The following is a 21461-nucleotide window of genomic DNA, read 5'->3' on the forward strand; positions in this document are numbered from 1 at the left end:
ACAACAAACAGAATCATTAACATTGATCCAGCGGCCTCCATCTTCTGGGTGCTGGGATTAAAGGTATCCCACAATGCCTAGCCCCTTAATAACCTTTACTGTTACTGTGAGACAGGGTCTTGTGTAGGCCAAGCTGGCCTGGAATTTACTATAGATCAGAGGCTGACCTTGAACTTCTGACCTTTCCTGCTCCCACCTCCCCAAAGCTGGGATGACAGACGTGTTCCACCAAATCCAGCTCCTTAACAGATTTTAGCAGTAAACACTTTTTTTTTTTTTTTTTTTTTTTTTTCGGAGCTGGGGACTGAACCCAGGGCCTTGCGCTTGCTAGGCAAGAGCTCTATCACTGAGCTAAATCCCCAACCCCAACAGATTTTAACAAGGGCTCTACACTTTTATTTTGTGGCTCTGCAAATTATGAAGCAAGTCCTGGTACCAGGTACACATGGTGACCACAGAGTCAGGTGGACAGTGGTCCTCTGTTCCCAGGGCAGCCTCAGGTGCTAGTGTGGGAGCGAGAGTATTCTGCCAGACAGGGAGTTCACTGGGGATACAAAGCATATGCTATGGTGGGTCTGGTAACCCTGGGCTGAGGACTCTGGAAGCCAAGTGTTCAAAAGCAACATTGGGGTACATAGTCCCGAATATAACAAAAGGTCCAAGGCATATCATCTGACTGTGCTCCATACCATGATTGGCTGGACTAGGGGCAGGTGCCTAAGTCAGATAGACCAATCATAGTCTGACTCCTGGCCTTGATTGGTTTGCACCAGTTCAACTTTGCTGGCTTAGAGGGGCAGAAAGTCCTGGGTCTGGTGATGAGTTCAGACACTCGGGGGCCCTCCCCTGATATTCTCCCATCTTCTTCCAACCCAAACTCTGGGGTTTGCTCCAGCAGCTGGAGAAGATGCGGTTCCCCGGGCCCTGGAAGGTCTGTTAGGGGAAGACCCTGAAAGGAAGCCCCTTTGAAATCAAACCAACAGACAGGAAACCTGCTGGTTGGAGGCTAAAGCAGCTTTAGTTAGAGGAAGGGCAGTAGGTGGGGCTGGGTGTCAGTCCCTCCATGTTGGGGATAAGGGAGGTAGGGTAGGCAAAAGGAGGCCAGGGTTCAGGCCCCAGGGGTTACACATCCAGTTCGCTGACACTTGACTTAGTGAAGACTGGTGTTTTTCGATGCACAATACCAGGGCTAAAGGTGGCCCCCAGTGGCCAGTGGCGGACCACATGACGATAGGAGGAAGCCAGGTAGTCAAAGTAGTTGATGTTGAGTTTCCGGGCAATGTGCCGGCCCAAGAATTCCATTTGCTATGAATAAGCGAGTGGCAGCCAGTTCTCCGTTCTCCCGGATAAGAGAATCCCCACCAGCATGCTCTTTAGGTATCCCTTCCCCTTACAGGGGGGAGCATCCCCACCCCACCCCACCCCTGCCCAGAATTCCCAGCGCTCCTGCCACCCTTAACACAGTGGAGGTCCCAGGAGAGGAGCTGTTCTATATTCGCCCTCTAAGTGCAAAACAGCCCCATCGGAGGACCGCAAACAGTCGTGTCTTTTTGTTGGGGATTGGGACTAGGGGTGGGGGGCGGGGTTTGGGGCAGGACCCACCTCATAGCGTTCTGACAGCTGCACCAGCACAAGTGGCTCTAGCTTGTGGCCACAAAGGACCAGCTGGTAGAAGCGACCTCCATAGGCTGCCAATAGATGAGCAACTGAGCCAGGAACCTAACTAAGCTCCTTAGAGCCTAGGGGGTAGGATGGCAGGGGTGCGGCCTCCAATGTGGGAGTGTCTGGGCGGACCATAGGCCCCTCCCCCCTCCTATCCCAGGGATCACCATCAGAGCTGAGTGCCAGGCGCACGTAGACCAGATGCATTGGCCCCTGACAAACAGTACGGCCCTGGATGGAGAAGTGGTACATGCCGCGCGTGTGGTTGAGCACGAGGCGGCGCTGGGGCACTGAGGAGAGCATGAGCCACAGGCCTATCGCCATGCCATAGACAGGAAAGCACCAGGTCTTCTGATGGTCTACCTGTGGGCAGCAGAGGTTAACGGGCATGAGTCCTGGCAAGAGGCTCCTTAATGGCCCTAGGCAGAGGCTGTGGGGTGGGGTGCAGGAGCTCTGACCTCCTTCAGGATATTACAGGAAATGAAGATGAGGCAGATGATAAAGAGCAGTATCCCCTTCCAGAGCGTGTCTAAGTAGTACTCGAGCACAAAGACTGAGGACGGTGTGACCAGCAGGTGAGGACAGCTGGGAGCTGCCCATAGGCAAGGGCAGTACCCGGGATTTGGGGGAAAGGGCCCACCCAGAGTTTCTCCCTGGTACTACCCCATCTACTCCCACATGGACACCTGCCTATCCTCCTTACCCGATACCCTCCCCGCTTCTGGGAACCTAACCACGCCCAGTTCCTCTGCCCACCATCCGGCTGCTGCTGCTTGAAGGGGTAAAAGCTGTTTTTCTTGAGCTGATTGGCTAAGTGGCGCTCAGTAGAGAAGAGTCCTCCAGCCCGGAGTTGGAAGCACTTAGCAAAGGTGGATGCAGGAGAGCCACTGGCCTGCTGCTCCTTGGGGACCTAGTTAGGTAGATCTGGTCAGCGTACAGCTTGCCCACTGCCACCACCCCACTGTCTTTATACAGGGCTCCCACCCGAGACAATTCCAGGGTTGCAGCTGAGGGAAGAAGCAAGAGCTGCCAGACAACAGCAGGGCCAGGGAGCAGGTAGAATCCAGGCTGGGCTGCCTGGGTTCTAGAAGCTCAGGGTAAAGGGTTCTAGAAGGGACTTTTCTATTGACCACACCTTTCTGGTGAGCATGCACTCCCTGGTCAGTCTCCACTCCCTGGAAGGTAGCTTGACTGCCAACACTGCCACCTCGTGGATTCTGGTAGCTGATAAAGGTTTTTTTCTTTCCCCCCAACTATTTTATACCTCACTGCCTACCCTATCCTCAGACAACTGTGTCCCCAGGGTGGAGTTCACACAGTCCAAGGGCTAAACCAGAAGTGAGCAAATCCTTGGGCTAAGACACTTCACACATACACACACACACACACACACACACACACACACACACACACACACACCCCACACACACACACACGAAGGTCCTGACCTGCTGTAGCCTACTCTATCATGTATAACCCTGTTCCTCATCCAACAGCTTACTCTAAGCTCCATCGTACACAGTCTGACGTGTTGGTGCCTGCTTGTAAGCCTACCACATGGGAGGCTGAGTTGGGTGGATTGCTGTGAGTCAGTATGTACTACACTGTGAGTCCCAAGCCAGCCTAGATTAGCGTGAGAAGAATCTCAAATAAAACAACAAAGGACTGTACAAAAGTGCCTAAAAAATACTTTACTGTAACAAAAGCTCAAACATCTCCAAGTGAAAAAGGGCAGGGCAAAGCGGGGAGCCGTCTTGAGTTATGTGGACTCTCTGGAAGAGGGCGGGCTCGTAAGTAGCTGCTCTAGACACCACTGGACTTCCTCCAGGCCCCTGTAGGCACGCTTCAGACCTCGTGGGAGGCAACGACAGGACTCCAGATTGAGATACAGCAGCCCCGGGCAACTGCTAATCACAGAACTGTACGACAGGCAAGCCATGGGTCAAGTGAGCTGTTGACCAGAGAGCCCTGTCTGCCCCTCACGATACCCCAAGGCCTACCACCCGGAGCCACCCAAGCCTAGAACTCTCAGTGTCCCCAAGTAGGAGACTGACTATTGTCTACACCTGTCTTGGCCCCTGGAAATGTGGAGCACACCCCTGGTCCCCAAGTCAGGCACAGCAAGCAAGCAGGCAGTAGAAGATTCACAGAACTAGGGAATGGTGCACTGACCTGACTGTGCTTGGTGTAACTCGGGTACCCCTTAGGTTGAGGGAGCACAAGGCTGGGGGTAAGCCCCCAGTGGTGCCTGAGAAAACAGCCAGGGCCTGTTCCAAGTCTTTCTCGCTGAAGCCTTGGCCACTGAAGTCCAGCTCCCTCAGGGTGTGATACCACTTCTGGGTCAACAGGGGGCTGCCATCCTTGGCTAAAGCCAACCCATCAGACATGCCATACAGGCCCAGGTAGAGCTGCTCCAACTCTGAGGTGAAAGAACTGGGTGTGACCTGGCAGGGCAGGCAGAGTGACCCCCACCCCCACCCCACCCACCAAGCAAAGCCAGCCGACCTTGACACGGCAAATGACACAGCCCAGTAGGAGTGATTCTAGCACAGCCTCGAAGATCCAGCAGGCGCAGTTTGGGGGAGCCGTGGAGCAAGCGGCCCAGAACCTCATTGCTCACAAAGCTGCAGGTGGAACCAGCCAAGCAGAGCTCCTCCAGACTGGGGAATCCTGGTCCCTGGGGCGCTCCTCGGCCACAAGGCTTGGGAAGCCAAATCAGATTCAGCAGCCGTAGCACCTGGGCAGAGGGAGGAGTGGCAGGCTGCAGGTAGGCAGAAGAGTGGCAGGTGAGAGAGAGGAGGGTACAAATACCTGCAGCTGGGGGCAGCCTCTCTGTAGGGCTTCCACAGGCAGCTGCAAGGGTGTGTTGTTGCAGCTCATGCCAGCGCTGACCTCGAGGACTTGGAGCTGGGGGCAGCAGTTGCCCTGTAACGGTGGGAGAACACATTACCAGGTCAAAGGCCTGGGGCAGTTCCCACTGAGCCCTCTTCCTGACCATCCCCGACCTACCAGCAGTGCACCCAAGATGGCTGTGGTCTGGGAACTGTAGGTCAGCCACAGCCTCCGCATCCGGGACCCCGCCGCCTCCAAGAAGCTCACCACAGCTGTGGACTCGACCTAGGGGATCCAGCACAAGGGTGCAGCTCATGTCCCAAGGGCCCAGGCTACTTCAGGGTTCCCCCAGGGCAAAGGACTCACCATGGAATGGTGTAGATCTAGGCTGTGGAGCTGACAGCAGGCTTTTGCTAACGTGACCAGCGTTTCAGCTGTCACACCGTGGCAATCTGAAAGCTTCAGGAAGGTGAGCCGTGGACAGAACTTGCCAACCAGCTGTAGCAAAAGAGAGACCACTTGGGGTTGTGGAAGGCAGGTAAAGGTCTACCTACAGGGACACTGGTAATCATGACAAGCCCATCCTATGGTCCCAGCTATGACTCCTTTCTGTGCAGGCCAGGCCTACTTGGGTGCTGTCTCCTCCAGCAACTTCCTAGGGTACCAGCAAGATGAAACTGGGCAGGCAGACATTTCTGTGGGACATCACCAGGGCACTCTCCCGACAGTAGACAACTCAAATGTTACAGCCAGTGTCAAGATCTCACCTCCAACACGGAGTGTACTTGAGACTTCCAGTGGATGAGGGTCAACCTCTGGAGCTGTGAGAACCTGGGCGACAGCAAGGCCCAGCTGTGGTTGTGCCAGAGTCCTTACGCTGCCCTCCTGGCCAGAATCATCCCTGCTCAACACTGGTGCGGGGAGACTCGGGCAGAGAAAGAATACGATGACAGAGAGCCCTCACCGATTGGGTATGAGCCACTCCAGGCAAGCAAGGAGCTTCTTCTCTCCCTTAAGGTTGCCCTTAGCAGTCCGGCCAACCAGCGCCGGTGACAGGGTCACAGTATGCCAGAGTGAAGGATGAGAGGTGGCTTCATGCCAATGACGGCAAACGCGTGCAGCCCTAGGAGAAGAAACAGTTCGCTGAGAGTGCGTGGCCTTTTGTGGGGAATGCTTACAACGAAGCGTCTTCGGAGCAGCGCAGCGGTCCCAAAGCCTGCTGTCGCCCGCTCTCAAAGCTATTGGAACTGGAGCACTTGTGTACGCCCGCTGAGATGCTTTGCCCTCTGCTCCGCACCACCCGCTCAGTGGGCCAGTCTAAACCCCGGCAGGCGCTGTTAGTGTACCTGCCAAGAAACGGCATGGGCCCATGAGCCGCAACCAACAACCCGAAAATATGCACCAGGACTTCTAAGGGAATACGATCTCCCCAACCAGAGTCCAGGCCCTGGTCGAGTGATGGCTCTGGTCGGGGTTTGGCCCTGGGCTTGGCGACAGCCGTGGGGCCACGAGCCAGTGACCTCGGAGCGCGGCGAGGGGCGCGCCTGTGAGCACGAGCGCGGGTAGGCTCCAGGTCCGGCAGCACGAGCAGCATGCTGTCCGCTTGCAGCAGGTGGTACCCAGAGCCGCGAGGGGCCAGCCGGTCCCACCACCAGTCCTCGGCCGAGCGGCCCCGCGCATCGGGCCGCTTGGAGCCTCGAACTCGACGCCTAACTCGCCCAGGGGCCACAGGAGCCATAGCCCTGGGAGCTTCACTAAAGCGGAAGGGCTGAGAGGAAGGGGCGTGGCCCCTTACCTCTCGCCTTGCATTACACTTGGCTTCCGGGGGTGGGACTTCCGCCGCGAGTCTAGCGCATTAGCCGGCGTCTTAATACGGTGCTTGGGCTGGGGTTTGGCTACCTTCCGGGCAAAGCGGCATTCTCTTGGTGCTGGGCGGGCTGCTCCGGTCCCACGCCCCTGATGCACAACACTTAGCAGAGGAGCCCTGAATAAAGTCAGCCAGCCACGCCCCTCGCCGACCCATGCCGGCTGCCTGAAGTTCGCTGTCATCCAGTTTGGTTTAGCCGCGCCGAGACTTGGTCCTCCGCAAGCATCAAGGACTGTTCTTTCGTTGGTCCTCCTCTCCGGAGCCACGCTTTAGGCCAGCTTCTTGCTCCTCCTCTTGCCAGTCCTGTTCTGAGGGGTCCTGGTGCAGGCTTCTTGGTAGGTGCAACTCCTGATCTATCTGCCGCCGCCCTCCAGATGCCTTAGTTTTGCAATCTGTCCACCTCAGACACCGACTCTGTCCACTCGCATTTTTTGTCTCCCTCCAGGTGAAAGAAGCTTGACCCTTTTCTCTGGAATAGCTAGAGAAGCTTTGGACCTACGTGGGGAAAAGAACGAATTGTTACCTTCGCTTTGTCCTGGAGGGCCCTCTTTGACCTTTGACCTAATGGCAGCACCTCCACTGGGCCGACTGGTGCTGACCCATCTGCTGGTGGCCCTTTTCGGCATGGGCTCCTGGATTGCGGTCAATGGGATCTGGGTAGAGCTACCTGTAGTGGTGAAAGAGCTCCCGGAGGGTGAGTGGAGAGAAGTGGGCGGAGGTCGGCTGCGGTCGCTACTTAGCCTGGTCGTTCCGGAGTCTGGTGCCTTTTCACTGTCTCTACCTTCCTCTGCAGGTTGGAGCCTCCCTTCCTACCTCTCAGTGCTTGTGGCTCTGGGGAACCTGGGTCTGCTGCTGGTGACCCTGTGGAGGCGTCTGGCTCCCGGCAAGAGCGAGCGGATCCCCATCCAAGTGGTTCAGGGACTGAGCATAGTGGGCACAGGCCTGCTGGCCCCTCTGTGGAGCAACAAGGCCCTGGTGGCAGGACAGCTCCACTCTGTGGCCTTCCTAACGCTGGCGTTTGTGCTGGCATTGTCCTGCTGTGCTTCCAATGTCACTTTCCTGCCCTTTCTGAGCCACCTACCGCCTCCCTTTTTACGGTCTTTCTTCCTGGGCCAGGGCCTGAGTGCCCTGCTGCCCTGCGTGCTAGCTCTGGCACAGGGGGTGGGCCGCCTGGAGTGCCTGCATGTGCCTGCCAACGGCACCACCGGGCCTCCGATCAAGGTGTCTCCCATCAATTTCCCTGAGCGTTTCTCTGCTGGCACATTCTTCTGGGTGTTGACGGCCCTCCTGGGCACTTCAGCCGCCGCCTTCCAAGGCCTCCTGTTACTACTGCCGTCCCCACCACCTGAAGCCACGATGGGTACCGGGCTTCGGGTAGAAACACCAGGAACAGAGGAGGAAGAGGAAGAGGAAGAGGCCTCACCATTGCAGGAGCCACCAGGCCAGGTGGCAAGCATTGTTTCCAGCCCAGACCCTAAGGCCCATCGGCTGTTTTCTTCCCGAAGTGCCTGTCTACTAGGGCTGCTGGCTATCACCAACGCCCTGACCAACGGTGTGCTGCCCGCTGTACAGAGCTTTTCCTGCCTGCCCTATGGGCGACTGGCCTACCACTTGGCTGTCGTACTGGGTAGCTCTGCCAATCCCCTTGCCTGCTTTCTGGCCATGGCAGTGTTGTGCAGGTGCACATGGACACCCCCTCCCCCCAGCCCCTGTGGGGAGGAGCTTGAGGTGGGCCAGGGCCCGGCCCAGCCAGTCCTGAATCTCAGCCCATCCTTGGCAGGTCTCTGGCAGGGCTGTATGGCCTCTGTCTGCTGGGCATGTTCTTTGGCACCTACCTGATGACACTGGCAGTCCTAAGTCCCTGTCCCCCTCTGGTGGGCACCTCAGCAGGTGTGGTCCTCGTGGTAAGTATGATGGGGACGTGGAGTAGGAACAGGGCCCGTCTCACAGCAGGGAAGTTTCATGCTCAGCCCACTGCTACCCCTCTTCCGCCCGCCCCCCCACTTTCAGGTGCTTTCATGGGTACTGTGTGCAGGCGTGTTCTCGTACATCAAGGTGTCGACCAGTTCCATGTTACACAGTGGAGGCCGGCCAGCACTGCTCGCAGCTGGGGTAGCTATTCAGGTGGGCTCTCTGCTCGGCGCCGTCGCCATGTTCCCTCCCACCAGCATCTACCCTGTGTTTCGCAGTGGAGAGGACTGTGTGGATCAGTGTGGCCCTTGAACCGGGTCGAGTAGGAGTTACTTCACACTTGTCTCCACCCGGAGGGGGCCACAGCGCCTGCGTCCCGTGGCCCAAGGTGGCCTCCTGACGCACAGATAATATGGATATTTCACACTCCGTAAAGAGACCTGGCTTTTGAGGAAAAGACCAGGGTGAGGACCAAAGAGCAGGCCCAGACCCAGGGATAGGTTGGGGCTGCAGCCTTTCCCCTGGGACCTCTGTGGGATTTGCACAATAAAACATCTTCATCCAATGGGTTGGTAATCCCACGAGCACAGCTCACTACGCCAGGCCTCCTTCCCTTGGTAGGCATCCCCTCTTCCCCAAGATCCTAGTTACAGCTTCTGGGCAGATATTCCTCCACTCCCAGCTGGTGTTGCAGGGCCTTGGGTGGCCTCAGGACTCCTGCGCCATTGCTTCTCTGGAACTACTTTGGGAGATGAAGGCCGACTCCCAGGGCCCACGCGGGACTGAAGCAGGACAATACTTCTGGTCGCCTGGACAAGCGGCAGAATCACTGCTCCACTGCAGGTCTTGAGGGCTCGAGGGTCTGGCATGGTTGGGAAGTCAACCAACAAGGGAACCTGGGAGAGGGGAGGGGTTTACACACAAGACCCTCCTGCCAAGATCTTCATGTCAGAGTTTGGTGCAAGCCCCAGGTGTAAAAGGAGCTCGGTGAAGCTGGCTTTTTATTTGTTTGCTTTGCTTTTAAAAAAAAAAATTATTTTGGGGTTGGGGATTTAGCTCAGTGGTAGAGCGCTTGCCTAGGAAGCGCAAGGCCCTGGGTTCGGTCCCCAGCTCCGAAAAAAAGAACCAAAAAAAAAAAAAATTATTTTATTCATATATATGAGTACACTGTAGCTGTCTTCAGACACACCAGAAGAGGGCATCAGACCCCATTCCAGATGGTTGTGAGCTACCGTGTGGTTGCTGGGAATTGAACTCAGGACCTCTGGAAGAACAGTCAGTGTTCTTAACTGCTAAGCCACCTCTCCAGCCCTTGTTTTACCTTTTTATTTTATGTGCATGGGTGTTTTGCTTGAGGTCACAATTGAATGTCTGATCTTCTGGAACTGGAGTTAGACTGTTGTGAGCTGCTATGGGGGTGCTGGGAATTGAACCCCGGTCCTCTGGAATACCAGTGAGTGATTTTAACCACAGAGCCTTCTCTCCAGCCCCAGGAGCTGGTTTTTAAGGTTCTGACCCTCTCAGGATCTTTCAACTTGAGAACATTGCTTACCAGCCCTGGAGCTCCTAGTTTCCAACTCCTGCAGTCCAAGTCCCACAACAGGTCTGTTCAGGTAGACAGTGTATCTGTTTTCCACCCAAACTCCTGGCAGAGTCTCCTTATAATCAACTGGGCCTTTGCCCCCTGGCATCTGTAGGGTTGTTTCTGCACGCTGAGCGGATCTAAGGCTCTCACACAAAGGGCTGAAGCCTCAGGTAGAACTGGAAAGATCCCTTGAACCAGGAAAGGGCTATGAGGATTTGGAGGCCAGGCCAGGGCAAGAGCCTGGGTTTCTGCCTTCTCTTTGTCCTATGGCAGACTGGGGAGAGAAGCCTGTGGGGGAGGCAGGACACCAAGTGTGTCCTGGTGGCTTGGAATAGCACGAAGCCTCACTCTCACAGGAGTTGAGTGGGAGAAGGGCCTTGCTGCCCAGGTGCTTCCAGATGATCTTTCTGAACTTAACACTTCTGTCCTAGATATGGCCACCTGGCTTTGTTCTCCTTCCCCCGGGTCCCGTACCTCATCAGGATCACTTGAGCAGGGGGAGCACTGATCTCCTCAGAGTTTCTGTAGCTCAGGTGTTGGTTCAGAGGAGCAGGGGTGGCTTGGCAGGCACTGAAGGGCCGGCAGAGGTAAGGGTATACGCAGGAGTAAAGCAAGTGAGGTCAGTATTATTATTAAGGTTGAACTCTGCAGAACTCTAGTTCCAATGACTTTCTTCCCCTTTGTACCCTGCCCTTGTGCCTGGTCAGCACCCTTGCCTGGGGCCCCACCCTCCTCTGGCTTCCTGAGGCTAGACACTGGTAGAGCTGCCTCCCGGCTCCCTTTCTTGGCTTCCTCAGGTCGGTGATCTGACCACAGCCTCTGCCTTATGCTCACGTGTGGATCTGTGCAAGGTGCGCTATGTCCAAGGGCCACGGGGCAGCATGGCCCTTCAGATCTGTATGGTCTCCTGGAGAGAAGGGAGTGGGTCCTCCAGATCCTGGCCGGCCTGTGCTAGGAGTGATTTGAGGAAGCCACTACCCTTTGAAGTTCTAGTTCCTTCCTGTCCTGCCACAGAAAAACCCGGGCAAGGGTCAAAATAACACAGGGTGGAAAACAACAGATCGAGGATGACGTAAGGCTGCCTACCAAGTCTATAGGTATCCATGAGAGACAGATAATCCACCATCCAGGTCTCTGAGTCCTGCGCTGGGCTGGGAGGGTGTTGGAAGGCTCCCCACAGGAAGGTAGCTGCTGAAGCAGGACTTCTTGTCCCAGAAGGCAGTCCCTTGAGTGCTGAGCCACACTGCAAGGTTTTCTGTGTCACCACCATGTCTCCTTGGTTCCTAGAAATCAGAAAAAGGCCATCCACGGGTAGCCGCTTTTCTAGATGTGAGATAGCCTGTGATGCAGAGTTAAGGCTTGTCTTTTTTGGACAGAATGACTAACATTAATGTCTTCGCCTTCCTGGATTCTCTGCCCACTGAGCCTCCAGTAGCTACGGGTTCTGATGTAATCATAGATGTTAACAATCTTTCAACCCTGCTCAGAGACTCAACCTGATTTGGAGACACTGGACGATCCTTTAAGGGTCACCACACTTGAATTTGGAGGGCCTCCCCAATTTCTGTGATGCTGGAAAAGAAGGGGTGTGGAACATGTGGAACATTAGCAGTTCCAAGAAATAGCTGCTTTGCCCCCCACCGCACCCCCACCCCATCTTACCTCCAAGGGGACCATTTGCCACAGTGCTCACAGAGCTTCCGGGGTCGGGAATCTAGTGTTCATTGTCTTTTTCTCTCCCTTCCTTTCCCCTCTACCCCTCCTGTCTGTCGGTCCCTTCTCTTTTTTTTCCCTTCCCCCCTTTCTCTCCTTGACAAGATTTCAAGAAGCCCAGGGTGGCTTCAAACTTACCCTGTATCTGAGGAGCCTCCTGTCCCTGAGTTCTGAGACGTCAGATGACCACCGTGCCAGTATCTTCAGTGCTCGGGACTGAATTCGGGGCATTGTATATGTTAGACAAGCAGTCTAAGGGGTTTGGGATTTAGCTCAGTGGTAGAGCTCTTGCCTAGCAAGCGCAAGGCCCGGGGTTCGGTCCCCAGCTCCGAAAAAAAAAAAAAAAAAAAAACAAGCAGTCTGAGAACTGCACTACACTATACATCGTCCTTAGCCCTTTGTGGATATTTTCCTCTGCAATTCTTTTTATTCTCCTCATTGATTCGAACTGCAGGAGCAGGACTGGGGTGCAGCCCAGTGGTAGAGTACTTGTGTAGAGAACGTGCAAGCCTCTGGGTTCAGCCTCCAGCACTGCAAGGCAAAAGCAAAACAACTATATAGGAAGGACAGAAATGATGGGCTTGGGGAATGCCTAATGGGTCCAAAGTTTGCCTTGTAAGACAAAAGAGTGGACTGCATGGCCGTCAGGTAGTCACACAACATTCAGAATATTTTTTAAGCCACTGCCCTAAACTTTGAAAGTGATTTATTCCCAGCACCTGGAAGGCAGAGGCAAGTGGGTCTCTGTCTAAGCCAATCTGATCTACACAGGTCTAGGATACCCAGGGCTGCACAGAGATATCCTGTCTCAAAAATAAAACAAAGTCAAGAAAAGTGGGTAAGACAGTACAGTTTGTGTTGTTGTTGTTGTTGTTGTTGTTGTTGTGAGACAATCTCCTGTAGTCCAAGCTGATCTTTTTTGTTTGTTTTCGAGCTAGGGAAAGGTCTCACTATGTAGACCATGCTGGCTTAGGACTCACAGAGATCTGTCTCTGCTTCAGTGCTGGGATCAAAGGCATGCACCACCAGACTTTGTAAAAGAATTATCTTGTGCTATCAAATACTTAGGAATGAAAGAACGCAGTGGATGGTGGCGTTCTCCTCAAAGGAACCTGGCAGAGTATGAGGGCCATGCCTGTTAAAACTGGAAATTTACACGTTCTAGGTCTTCGACTATTTGACCTGATTTTGCGTATGTTGAAAACCCCACATAATAAGCCAGGCAGTGGTGGGGCACACTTTTAATCCCAGCAACTGGGAGACAGAGGCAGCCAGATCTCTGAGTTCAAGGCCAGCGTAGTCTATACAGTGAGTTCAGGACAGACAGGGCTACACAGAGAAACATTGTCTAAAAACAGAGTCACAAAATAAAAAAGAATGTGTTGAGCAGAAAAATACAAATACTGCAAAACAGTAATTGATTTATGATTTAACATGTAATTGTTATTTGTATGAAAGTTACGGATATTTTAAGTTTTTCACTTTTTTTTTTTCCTTTTCTTTTTTTCGGAGCTGGGGACCGAACCCAGGGCCTTGCGTTTGCTAGGCAAGCGCTCTACCACTGAGCTAAATCCCCAACCCAGTTTTTCACTTTTTAAAAAAATTTCCTACATTTGTTGCCTGGTGCCTACAAAGGCATGAGTCATCTCTTTGGCCTCTGTGTGACAGTCATGATATGAAAGAACGATGAGATAGAGACCTATAGGAGAAAAGTTTCTGTATATTGTTGAATTAATAGGAACAGAAATCATATTTTGCAGGGCATGGTGGCACAGTGCTTGAACCCCAGCAGTTGGGAGACAGAAGCAAGTGGATGTCTGTGAATTCAAGAATTCAAGCCCAGCTCTGTCTACATAGTGAATTACAGGCTAACCAGAAATACTCAGAGAGAACCTGACACATACGCACGCGCGCGCGCGCACACACACACACATATCTTTTTTTTTTTTTTTTTTTTTTTGGTTTTTTTTGAGCTGGGGACCGAACCCAGGGCCTTGCGCTTCCTAGGTAAGCGCTCTACCACTGAGCTAAATCCCCAGCCCCCACACATATCTATCTTAAGATGTTAAGTTTTGTCCAGAAGTTTTCATTTATTTTTTTTTTCCGGAGCTGAGGACCGAACCCAGGGCCTTGCACTTACTAGGCAAGCGCTCTACCACTGAGCTAAATCCCCAACCCCGAAAGTAACTTTTAAAATGCAGAAAAAACTACAAAGAATTAAAATGGTGCAGTTGAACCAGATGTGTGGCACATTCTCCTAATCCTGTCACTCATCAGGCCCTGGAGCTATAGGCGAGACCCTCCCTCACAGAGAAACAACTAAGCAAAACACACAGTTGGAAACAGCCAGTCAGCATACAAGACAGTACCGGGAGACCAGATGTAAGGGACACATCCTCACAGGGAGGGCTCTCCCAGTTATTAGCTATACTAAGAGTAAATGGACCCTGTACCCCAGCTAGACTAACACAACGCCCTTCCCACCGGGCATATGCAATACCTCCAGAATAGACTGCCAGGCCGTGGGATGGGCCTCACTAAGTTTAGATACAGATTGGATTCCTAGAAAGATCAGTACAAGGAGCACGTCAGGTTGAGTCCATCTTGAAGCCCACACCCATGTCCTCGGGTGTGTCTTTTTATCCTTCCTGCTTCTCTTAACCTTTGTGCTTAGTAGGGCTTATATTTAAAGTATTCATTAAACCCCAATTCTACTTAAAACAACAAAAACCAGAAGAAACAAAAAAATCCCAGACCGCCTTCTCCAGGGCCTACCCAGGTAAGTGTAGACCTCACCCCTCCTTAAGGAAACTTATTTTCTTGTAATGGATGGAGATCATTACACACAACCACAACCAATGAAAATGCAGAGTGTGGAGTTCAATCCCAATGGATACATATACAACGGAACTCTTCACCTAAGGCTAAGGGAACACTGCAGATTGTTGTGAGCCACTACATGGTCCTCAGAGCCAAACCCAGGTCCTCTGTAAGAGTGGCAAATGCTCCAGCCCTATGAGATCCTTTTGTGAAAGTCAGGAAGGTGTTAAAACTGGCATAAGGATATCATATGGGTCAGCAGTTTCATTCTCAAACCATGTAACTGAGGGTTGAGAATAGAGCCCTTACATTTATGTTCAACAACTTGAAGGATGGTTTAGCTGTTAGGAGCACTGACTGCTCTTCCAGAGGTCCTGAGTTCAATTCCCAGCAACCATATGGTGGCTCACAACCATCTGTAATGAGATCTGATGCCCTCTTCTGGTGTGTCTGAAGACAGCTACAGTGTACTCATGGATATAAAATAGATCTTAAAAAAAAAATTAGGTCTTACTGTGTAGCCCAGGCTGGCCTTGAATTTGCAATCTGTAGTCCTCTACCTCCTGAGTGCTGGGATTTAAAAGTTTGCACCACCATACTTGGCCTCCTTAACATTTGACAGTGGGACAGGACATTTATATCAATGAAAGGCCTATTAGGTAAAGCTCTTGCCATATATGTGCTGGCAAGTGTTTTGCCAACTTGACACAAGTCAGAGTCATCTGAGAAAGAACTTCAGAAAATGCCCCCACCAGACTGGCGGGTAGGACATTTTTGTGATTGGTGTGGGAGGGGCAAGCTCACTTTGATTGATTGATGTGGGAGGGGCCAACTGGGAGGTGAAATAAGCCCTTCCCCCCACCACAAGTTTCTCTTGGTCGGTGTGTTTTACCACAGCAGTTGAAACCTAACAGAGACATATAAATGCACGCACACTGGAGAGATGGCTCAGTGGATAAACTCCCCACTAAGCCTAGGGACTTGAGTTCAATCTCTGGGACCCACAAGTTGACCCAAACTTCAGTCCCCATGACACACACTCCCCTATACGAGATAAAATGTAATTTCGAAGAAAATTAAAGCTGGGCCTAGTGTCACCCACCCTTAATCCCAACACGTGGGAGATAGAGATCATGTTTGTCTGCAGCAAACTCTTTTTTCCTTTTACGGAGGGCTGGGGAGATGGCTTAGCAGTTGGTCGTAGGGTCATAGTTCTTTATGGTGGAAAATGCTTGAGCAGCATCCTGAGGGGAGGGAGTGGTTATGATAATAAGTGGACAGCAGAATTATGACATCACATGAGACGAGAGAGCTGCAGTGGGGAGAGACTGGCACTGGTGGCGGCGGTAATAATTGGTATCCCTGAGACAATGCCATTCAAAGCTTAATGGGAGAATCCAGTTGAATCAGGTTATGAGAGGGGCAAGAAGAGAATGCCAGAGAGTAGGAGCTACCAGAAAGCAACAAGTTAAGAAGACCATGGCCGGGGTTGGGGATTTAGCTCAGTGGTAGAGCGATTGCCTAGCAAGCACAAGGCCCTAGGTTCAGTCCCCAGCTCGGAAAAAAAAAAAAAAAAAAAAAAAAGAAAAAAAAGAAGACCATGGCCTTCGACAGACAGTGACAAGAAATAAGTAGCTGTGGGGACTGGCCACAGAACTCGGAGACGGTGAAATGCAAAACAGGGTTTTGTTGTTTGTTTTTTCCTTCCCTTCTTTGTTATTGTGAGGCAAGATCTCATGTAACCCAGGCTGGCCTCAAACTTAGTATGTAGCCCAGCTAACTTCGAGTCCCTGAGCTTTAGCTTCTCAGTGCTGGAGTTAGAGCTGTATGCTACCGCGGGCTAGCTCACAATGGTTAAAAATGAAACCACAGTGGGACTTCAGAAGGACAGATAAGTCCAAAGAGAATGATTGTAAAGATGAGAGGAAACTAAGCCAGGAGAGGAGCAGTGCTGGGGTGAGTCATTAAAGACAACGTTGTGATTCAAGGTGTCCAGGCATATTGTAAGTCTCTCTGAAAGTGTAGGTCTAGGATAAATATCCTAAACTGAGCTGGGTCTGACAGGATGTCCCCGGAATAAGAGAAACCTGGTAGAATTATATCCTAGAACTTCGAAGATGAGAGAGAGAATCTTGGCTACCCGTTAAGGACTGGTGGTGTTCAGGGCTAGGTTTTACCTGGCTTTCACTGGAATAGGAAGCAGACATATCTCAGAGTGACAGGTATATGGTCTTACTGACGGACAGGTGAACCGGTGGTGACAGGCCCATAGTGGCTGACTGCAATTGAAGACATGAGGACTAGATCAGGTCTGGCCCAAGCAGCTTCAAGGGGCCTTTATCTCTAGATGCAGTCCCCCAAGATGATATAAGGGGCAATCCCAAGAGGATGTCAGCCCCTTGGGGTTCTGCTTGTCCTACTAGCCAGGGATTGTCCTGCTCTAGAGTGACATGTTGAATCTAGCAAGAGGTCTGCCTGAAGCAAGGACCTGGTGTAAAGGGCTTTGAGGGACTGGGTGTGGTGGAGGATTTTAAAAGTTCAGTTGGAAGAAGCGTGGGCCAAGTCTTGAATCAAATGAGAAACCTCTCAAGGATTAGATTAATCTTCTCCATCTTTCCAGAGAACAGAAGGTGCTGGGCCGCATGGGGATAATACTTCATTAAAGTGTTTCGCATTCTCTGTGTGGCACCGGAAGTTAAGCCAGACTGGATATTGAGAATGAGGAAAGCCTGTAATCCTAGCGCTGCAGAGGAAGAGGCAGGAGGATCACTACAAATTGGAGGAGACTGCCCTGCCTCAAAAAATTCAAAGAGGGTACTGGAGAGAGGAAGTACAGAAGAAGGAAGTAAAAGAAAGGTGGGTGCGGGGACAGAGTGAGGGAGGAGAAATCAAGCAAAAACAGCCAGGCCATTATCACACAGTTGGGACTGAGGGAGCTCAAAACAAGAAATGTATTTTCCGAGGACAGTGGTTATATCTCAGACCCACTCTGTGTTACTGATGCTTCTATCTATCTGATTCAGGTATTTTCTAGAGCTATTAGATGTTTGAGACCCTTACACGTGATATGTGTTAAATTTACTCACCAGTCTTCCTCCAGCAGGGTTCCCTCATGCTGAATAGGCCACAGAAGGCTTGAGGGTCTGGGATCCTCAGGTTGACAACATGAAGGACCAACTTTAGAATCAGACCACAAGGTGGGGCTAGAGGGACGGCTCAGCGGTTAAAAGCATTTGCTGCTCGGGCAGAGGACCCAGGTTTGGTTTCTAACATCCATGATCCAGAAGGTGGCTCACAACCATCAGTTACTTCTGTTCCCCGAGGGAGAGGGGGGATTCTATCCCCTTACTTCTGACCTCCTCAGGCATCATCAGACACGCATACAATACGCATACATACATGAAGGCAAAATAGTCATACACAAAAAATGAACACACATTAAGAGGGACAGAAGGGTTGGCAAGATGATCCAATGGTAAAGGCGCTTTGTCACCAAGCCGGATGACCTGAGTTCCGTCCCCCGGTTCCACAAGGTTAAGGAGAGAACCGAGTCACAGGCACATGGGATAAAAAAAGAGAGAGAGAGAGAGAGAGAGAGAAAGGAAGGAGAGAGAGAAAGAAGAAAGAGAAAAGAAAGAAAGAAAGGAAAAGAAGGAAGAAAGAAGAAAGAAAGAAAGAAAAGAAAGAAAAGAAAGAAAAGAAAGAACAACGAACTAGCCAGGCAGTGGTGATGTGCACCTTTAATCTCAGCTCTCAGGAGGCAGAGACAGGCAGATCACTGAGTTTGAGGGCAGTCTGGTCCACACAGAGAAATCTTGTCTCAAAAAACAAAAACAAAATATCAAAAGAAAAGAAAGAAAGAGACCACAGGTCTGGGAGATTGATAGGCGGGTAAGAGGAATTCAATTAGAAGTTGGAGGGCCCAGGTCCCCAAATTCATGGCTTGATGAAAACTGTTAAGGCTTTCTTCTCACTGGGGAGATTCCGGGAGCTGCAGGTTGCTGGGCTTTGTTTATCCATCCCTCTGGGGTGGCTTTGAAACCCTGATATAAAGCCCAAGAGAGTCCTGGGGGGGTGGGACATGTTGTAGAGGAAGGATTGGGAACTAAGGCAGCTTGTAATGGGAGTCAAACAGCCTGTCCAGCCTGCTGGTTTGCTGGGCGCTCCACTGAGAGTGTCAGAATAGTCTTCGTGGTGGCTTTGCAGTGTGTAAGAGCTCCCCGAGTTGGAATCCAGATGGCATCTAGTAAGGTTGGAATCTCAGGGGCATATTTAAGGGGCATTATGGGCAATGAGGAACTCCCCTCTCTCCAGGTGGCTGCATGGGCAGAAGCATGCCTAAATGCTGTCTCATTCGTGCCCCTAGCTGGAGAGCTCTAGTGAGAGCAATGACTTCTCTCTGGGGGCTGAAATACCATTACCCACAAAGCACCCATGTTTTATCACCTTTGTGAAATTCACTGTTGTATTCTCAAAAAGTCCCTGTCCTACCTGCATAAATCCACTTCCGTGTGTGAATGAAGTAGCCTGGGAAAGAGGATCATCCTGTAGGGCTCATCTATTACTGCAGGTGACATGGAGACTCTCCACACAGAAAAGCTGCAGAGTCCTCAGGATTAGCATCTGGCGAGCTCCGGGGCTTGTTTTATTTTATTTTGTTTTTTGCTCTTTTGAGACAGGGTTTCTCTGTGTAGCCCTGGCTGTCCTGAAACTCTCTCTGTAGACCAGGCTGGCCTCAAACTCAGAAATCCCCTTGCCTCTGCCTCCCGAGTGCTGGGACTAAAGTCTGGCACTGCCACCACCTGGTGAGCTCCGAGGTTTGTAAAAGAAGAGCTGCACCCTGCTCTCTAAGAGGAAGTCCATCATGCTGAGACTCTGGGGGCCCTGTGGAAGCCATCTGACTCTCAAGAGGTAAGCACTGTCCTGGGATAGAACTTGAATCCCAGTACTGGGGAGGCAGAGGCAAGCTTGAGGCCCAATCTGGTCTACATGGTGAGTTACAAGTCGTCCAGGCTACACAGTGCAACCTTGTCTTGAAAGGGGGATGAGGGAGGGAACAAGAGCTAGAGAGACCTTAAGTGGATCTGAAGTTTAGATACGCTGCCTCTAGCTAGGAGGGGAATGAGACAGTTACACAGGACCACAGGGGAATAACAGAAATTCGTCTACTGTAGAGGTTAGGAGGCACGCAGAGTGGGTGGTTGAGGCTTGCCGTCAGTACCAGTGAGGAGGACTGAGTACTGGAATGTTGACAAGAGAGGGTGGTCATGACAGAAAAAACAAACAAACCCTGATCCTTATACTAATAAGGAATATAATTTGGGATCTGGAGAAATGGCTCAGCATTTAAAGACTGCTTTCTGCTTAATGCAGAGGACCAAATTATGATTCTCCCCCTCACTGGGCAGCCTACAATCACTTGTAACTACAGCTTCAAACCTCTGGGTTCACTAGGCACCTGCTCTGGTGGGACACCCACATGCTGGCACATGAATACACATAGGTAATTAAAAATAAATCTTAGGGTTGGGGATTTAGCTCAGCGGTAGAGCGCTTGCCTAGCGAGCGCAAGGCCCTGGGTTCGGTCCCCAGCTCCGGAAAAAAAAGAAAAAAAGAAAAAAAAATCTTAAAGGAAAGAACGTAACTTTGATTCTTGTAATATCTAGGGAGGAAGTAGAAGAGCGCACACAACCCCGGGGCCTCTAGTTACTCTGAGGGGACTTCCTTCTTTGCTGGGGTCCTTATGGTCCTGGAATTTGTCCTTTTTCAGATTCAACTGTGTGAGGTCGTCAGATATGAGCCGGCCTTCCCTCATACGAGAAAAAGGACATTATTGCTTCCAAGGGTTTCACTCTTTGGTGACTGGACTTGACCCCAGAAGAGTCTCAGTAGCTTTGGACTCTGCCAGCAGAAATATCAGCTGATCAATAACCGGAAAGAATCCTTTGACCTGAGGCCGTTAGTGCCTGCAGACTGAACTGGGTGGCCGCTAGATGGCGCTCTAGAATTTCCTGAGACAGAAGAGCGGATTAGTGCGACCTGAATCCGTTATCTCTTTTCTGGCTTTCAGGGTCTCTGCTTAGTTATTAAAAAACCTTGAAAGTGTGGAGTGTTGGTGGCCCACACCTTTAATCCCATCATTCGGGAGGCAGAGGCGGTTGGGGCTCTGTGAGCTAGGGCTGTACAGAGAAACCCTGTTTCAACAAAACAAATACCTCTAAAGCTGTCTTAATAAAGTACGGAAGGGATTTTAGGGTTCTTGATCTAGCTATTTGTCTGAGGTAGGATCTCACTATGTAGCTCTACTGGTCTCTCCTTCTGCCGTAGGTTCCATGAACTGAGCTCAGGTCGTCAAGCTTGACCAGCAGTTCCTTTCACACACTGGGTTAATGTGCTGGTTCCACACAATGTTTTCCGAGCATTCCTATTGCCATGTGATAAAGTCATATTCCTTACATTAGCTCTGCCAGAGGTCCTGAGTTCAATTCCCAGCACCCGTATGGTGGCTTAGGACCAGAGATCTGGCCCCCTCTTCTGGCATGAAGGTGTGCATGCGCCACAGCAGTGATACATTAAATAAATAATAATAATAATAATAATAATAATAATAATAATAATAATAAAAGGCCTGTTGAAATTGGTGACCTCTGACTTTTGTCAGTGCAATAAAGACTCTGGCGACCTCAAGGGATAGTTTTAGATCTCACGCCACGCCCAGAGGAAACAGAATAACAAATAAATGCTCTATCTGTCCATAAAGTGCTCATTAGGGGGAAATGCCAAAATATCAACACTCCCTTAAAACTCCTTGCCCTCAGTGTGGCAAGACAGGAAACCAGATGGCTCACAGCCTCAAGAATCAAAGGAATGTGCCAAAAAACATTAGTTCCAAATAGTATCCCTGGGTGAGTAGGCCCTAGGTTCCAGAGGTCACCACCGATGGAAAAGGGCTTTAAATAAATCTTTTTTCCTTTTTCTTTGTGAACATTTTAATTAATTTTTATTTTTCTATCCTCTTCCCTTTGTTTTCATTTATTTATTCACTTTACTTCTGGCTCACTGCCCCTCCTT

General features: G+C 51.2%; 3 protein-coding genes across 3 annotated transcripts; 1 reads left to right on the plus strand and 2 right to left on the minus strand.

The window, feature by feature from the left end:
* Positions 1–373: 373 nt before the first annotated feature.
* Tmem249 (transmembrane protein 249) lies at positions 374–3175 on the minus strand. The gene is made up of 6 exons (XM_032890767.1): positions 3164–3175; positions 2419–2572; positions 2121–2215; positions 1830–2025; positions 1603–1688; positions 374–1305 (listed from the first exon to the last, which is right to left on the minus strand). Exons 1-6 carry the CDS (start codon positions 3173–3175, stop codon positions 1123–1125), a joined length of 726 nt encoding a protein of 241 aa, XP_032746658.1. The 3' UTR covers positions 374–1122.
* Positions 3176–3333: 158 nt separating this feature from the next.
* On the minus strand, positions 3334–6283 carry Fbxl6 (F-box and leucine rich repeat protein 6). The gene is made up of 9 exons (XM_032917407.1): positions 5841–6283; positions 5459–5617; positions 5262–5325; positions 4861–4992; positions 4672–4779; positions 4474–4587; positions 4168–4399; positions 3835–4081; positions 3334–3581 (listed from the first exon to the last, which is right to left on the minus strand). The coding sequence occupies exons 1-9, from the start codon at positions 6230–6232 to the stop codon at positions 3422–3424; spliced, it is 1608 nt and encodes a 535-aa protein (XP_032773298.1). The 5' UTR covers positions 6233–6283; the 3' UTR covers positions 3334–3421.
* Positions 6284–6336: 53 nt separating this feature from the next.
* Positions 6337–8848, plus strand: Slc52a2 (solute carrier family 52 member 2). Its single transcript, XM_032917408.1, has 5 exons — positions 6337–6696; positions 6807–7055; positions 7155–8040; positions 8142–8265; positions 8372–8848. The coding sequence occupies exons 2-5, from the start codon at positions 6926–6928 to the stop codon at positions 8582–8584; spliced, it is 1353 nt and encodes a 450-aa protein (XP_032773299.1). The 5' UTR covers positions 6337–6696; positions 6807–6925; the 3' UTR covers positions 8585–8848.
* Positions 8849–21461: the final 12613 nt, after the last annotated feature.

Source organism: Rattus rattus, chromosome 1, assembly GCF_011064425.1.
Source record: "Rattus rattus isolate New Zealand chromosome 1, Rrattus_CSIRO_v1, whole genome shotgun sequence".
In the NCBI taxonomy this organism is placed as follows: domain Eukaryota; kingdom Metazoa; phylum Chordata; class Mammalia; order Rodentia; family Muridae; genus Rattus; species Rattus rattus.

Excerpts from the sequence above, each read along its gene's own strand:
- Fbxl6 (XM_032917407.1), bottom strand. The coding sequence starts at position 6,232 with ATGGCTCCTGTGGCCCCTGGGCGAGTTAGGCGTCGAGTTCGAGGCTCC. Across the intron at positions 4,082-4,167 it reads GTGTCATTTGCCGTGTCAAG|AGTTGGAGCAGCTCTACCTG; the intron begins GTCGGCTGGCTT and ends CTTTCACCTCAG. Across the intron at positions 3,582-3,834 it reads GTTACACCAAGCACAGTCAG|TTCTGTGATTAGCAGTTGCC; the intron begins GTCAGTGCACCA and ends CCTGTCGTACAG.
- Slc52a2 (XM_032917408.1), top strand. The coding sequence starts at position 6,926 with ATGGCAGCACCTCCACTGGGCCGACTGGTGCTGACCCATCTGCTGGTG. Across the intron at positions 7,056-7,154 it reads GGTGAAAGAGCTCCCGGAGG|GTTGGAGCCTCCCTTCCTAC; the intron begins GTGAGTGGAGAG and ends CTTCCTCTGCAG. Across the intron at positions 8,041-8,141 it reads GCCATGGCAGTGTTGTGCAG|GTCTCTGGCAGGGCTGTATG; the intron begins GTGCACATGGAC and ends CATCCTTGGCAG.
- Tmem249 (XM_032890767.1), bottom strand. Across the intron at positions 2,026-2,120 it reads CCTGTAATATCCTGAAGGAG|GTAGACCATCAGAAGACCTG; the intron begins GTCAGAGCTCCT and ends TGCTGCCCACAG. Across the intron at positions 1,689-1,829 it reads CCTGGCACTCAGCTCTGATG|CCTATGGAGGTCGCTTCTAC; the intron begins GTGATCCCTGGG and ends ATCTATTGGCAG.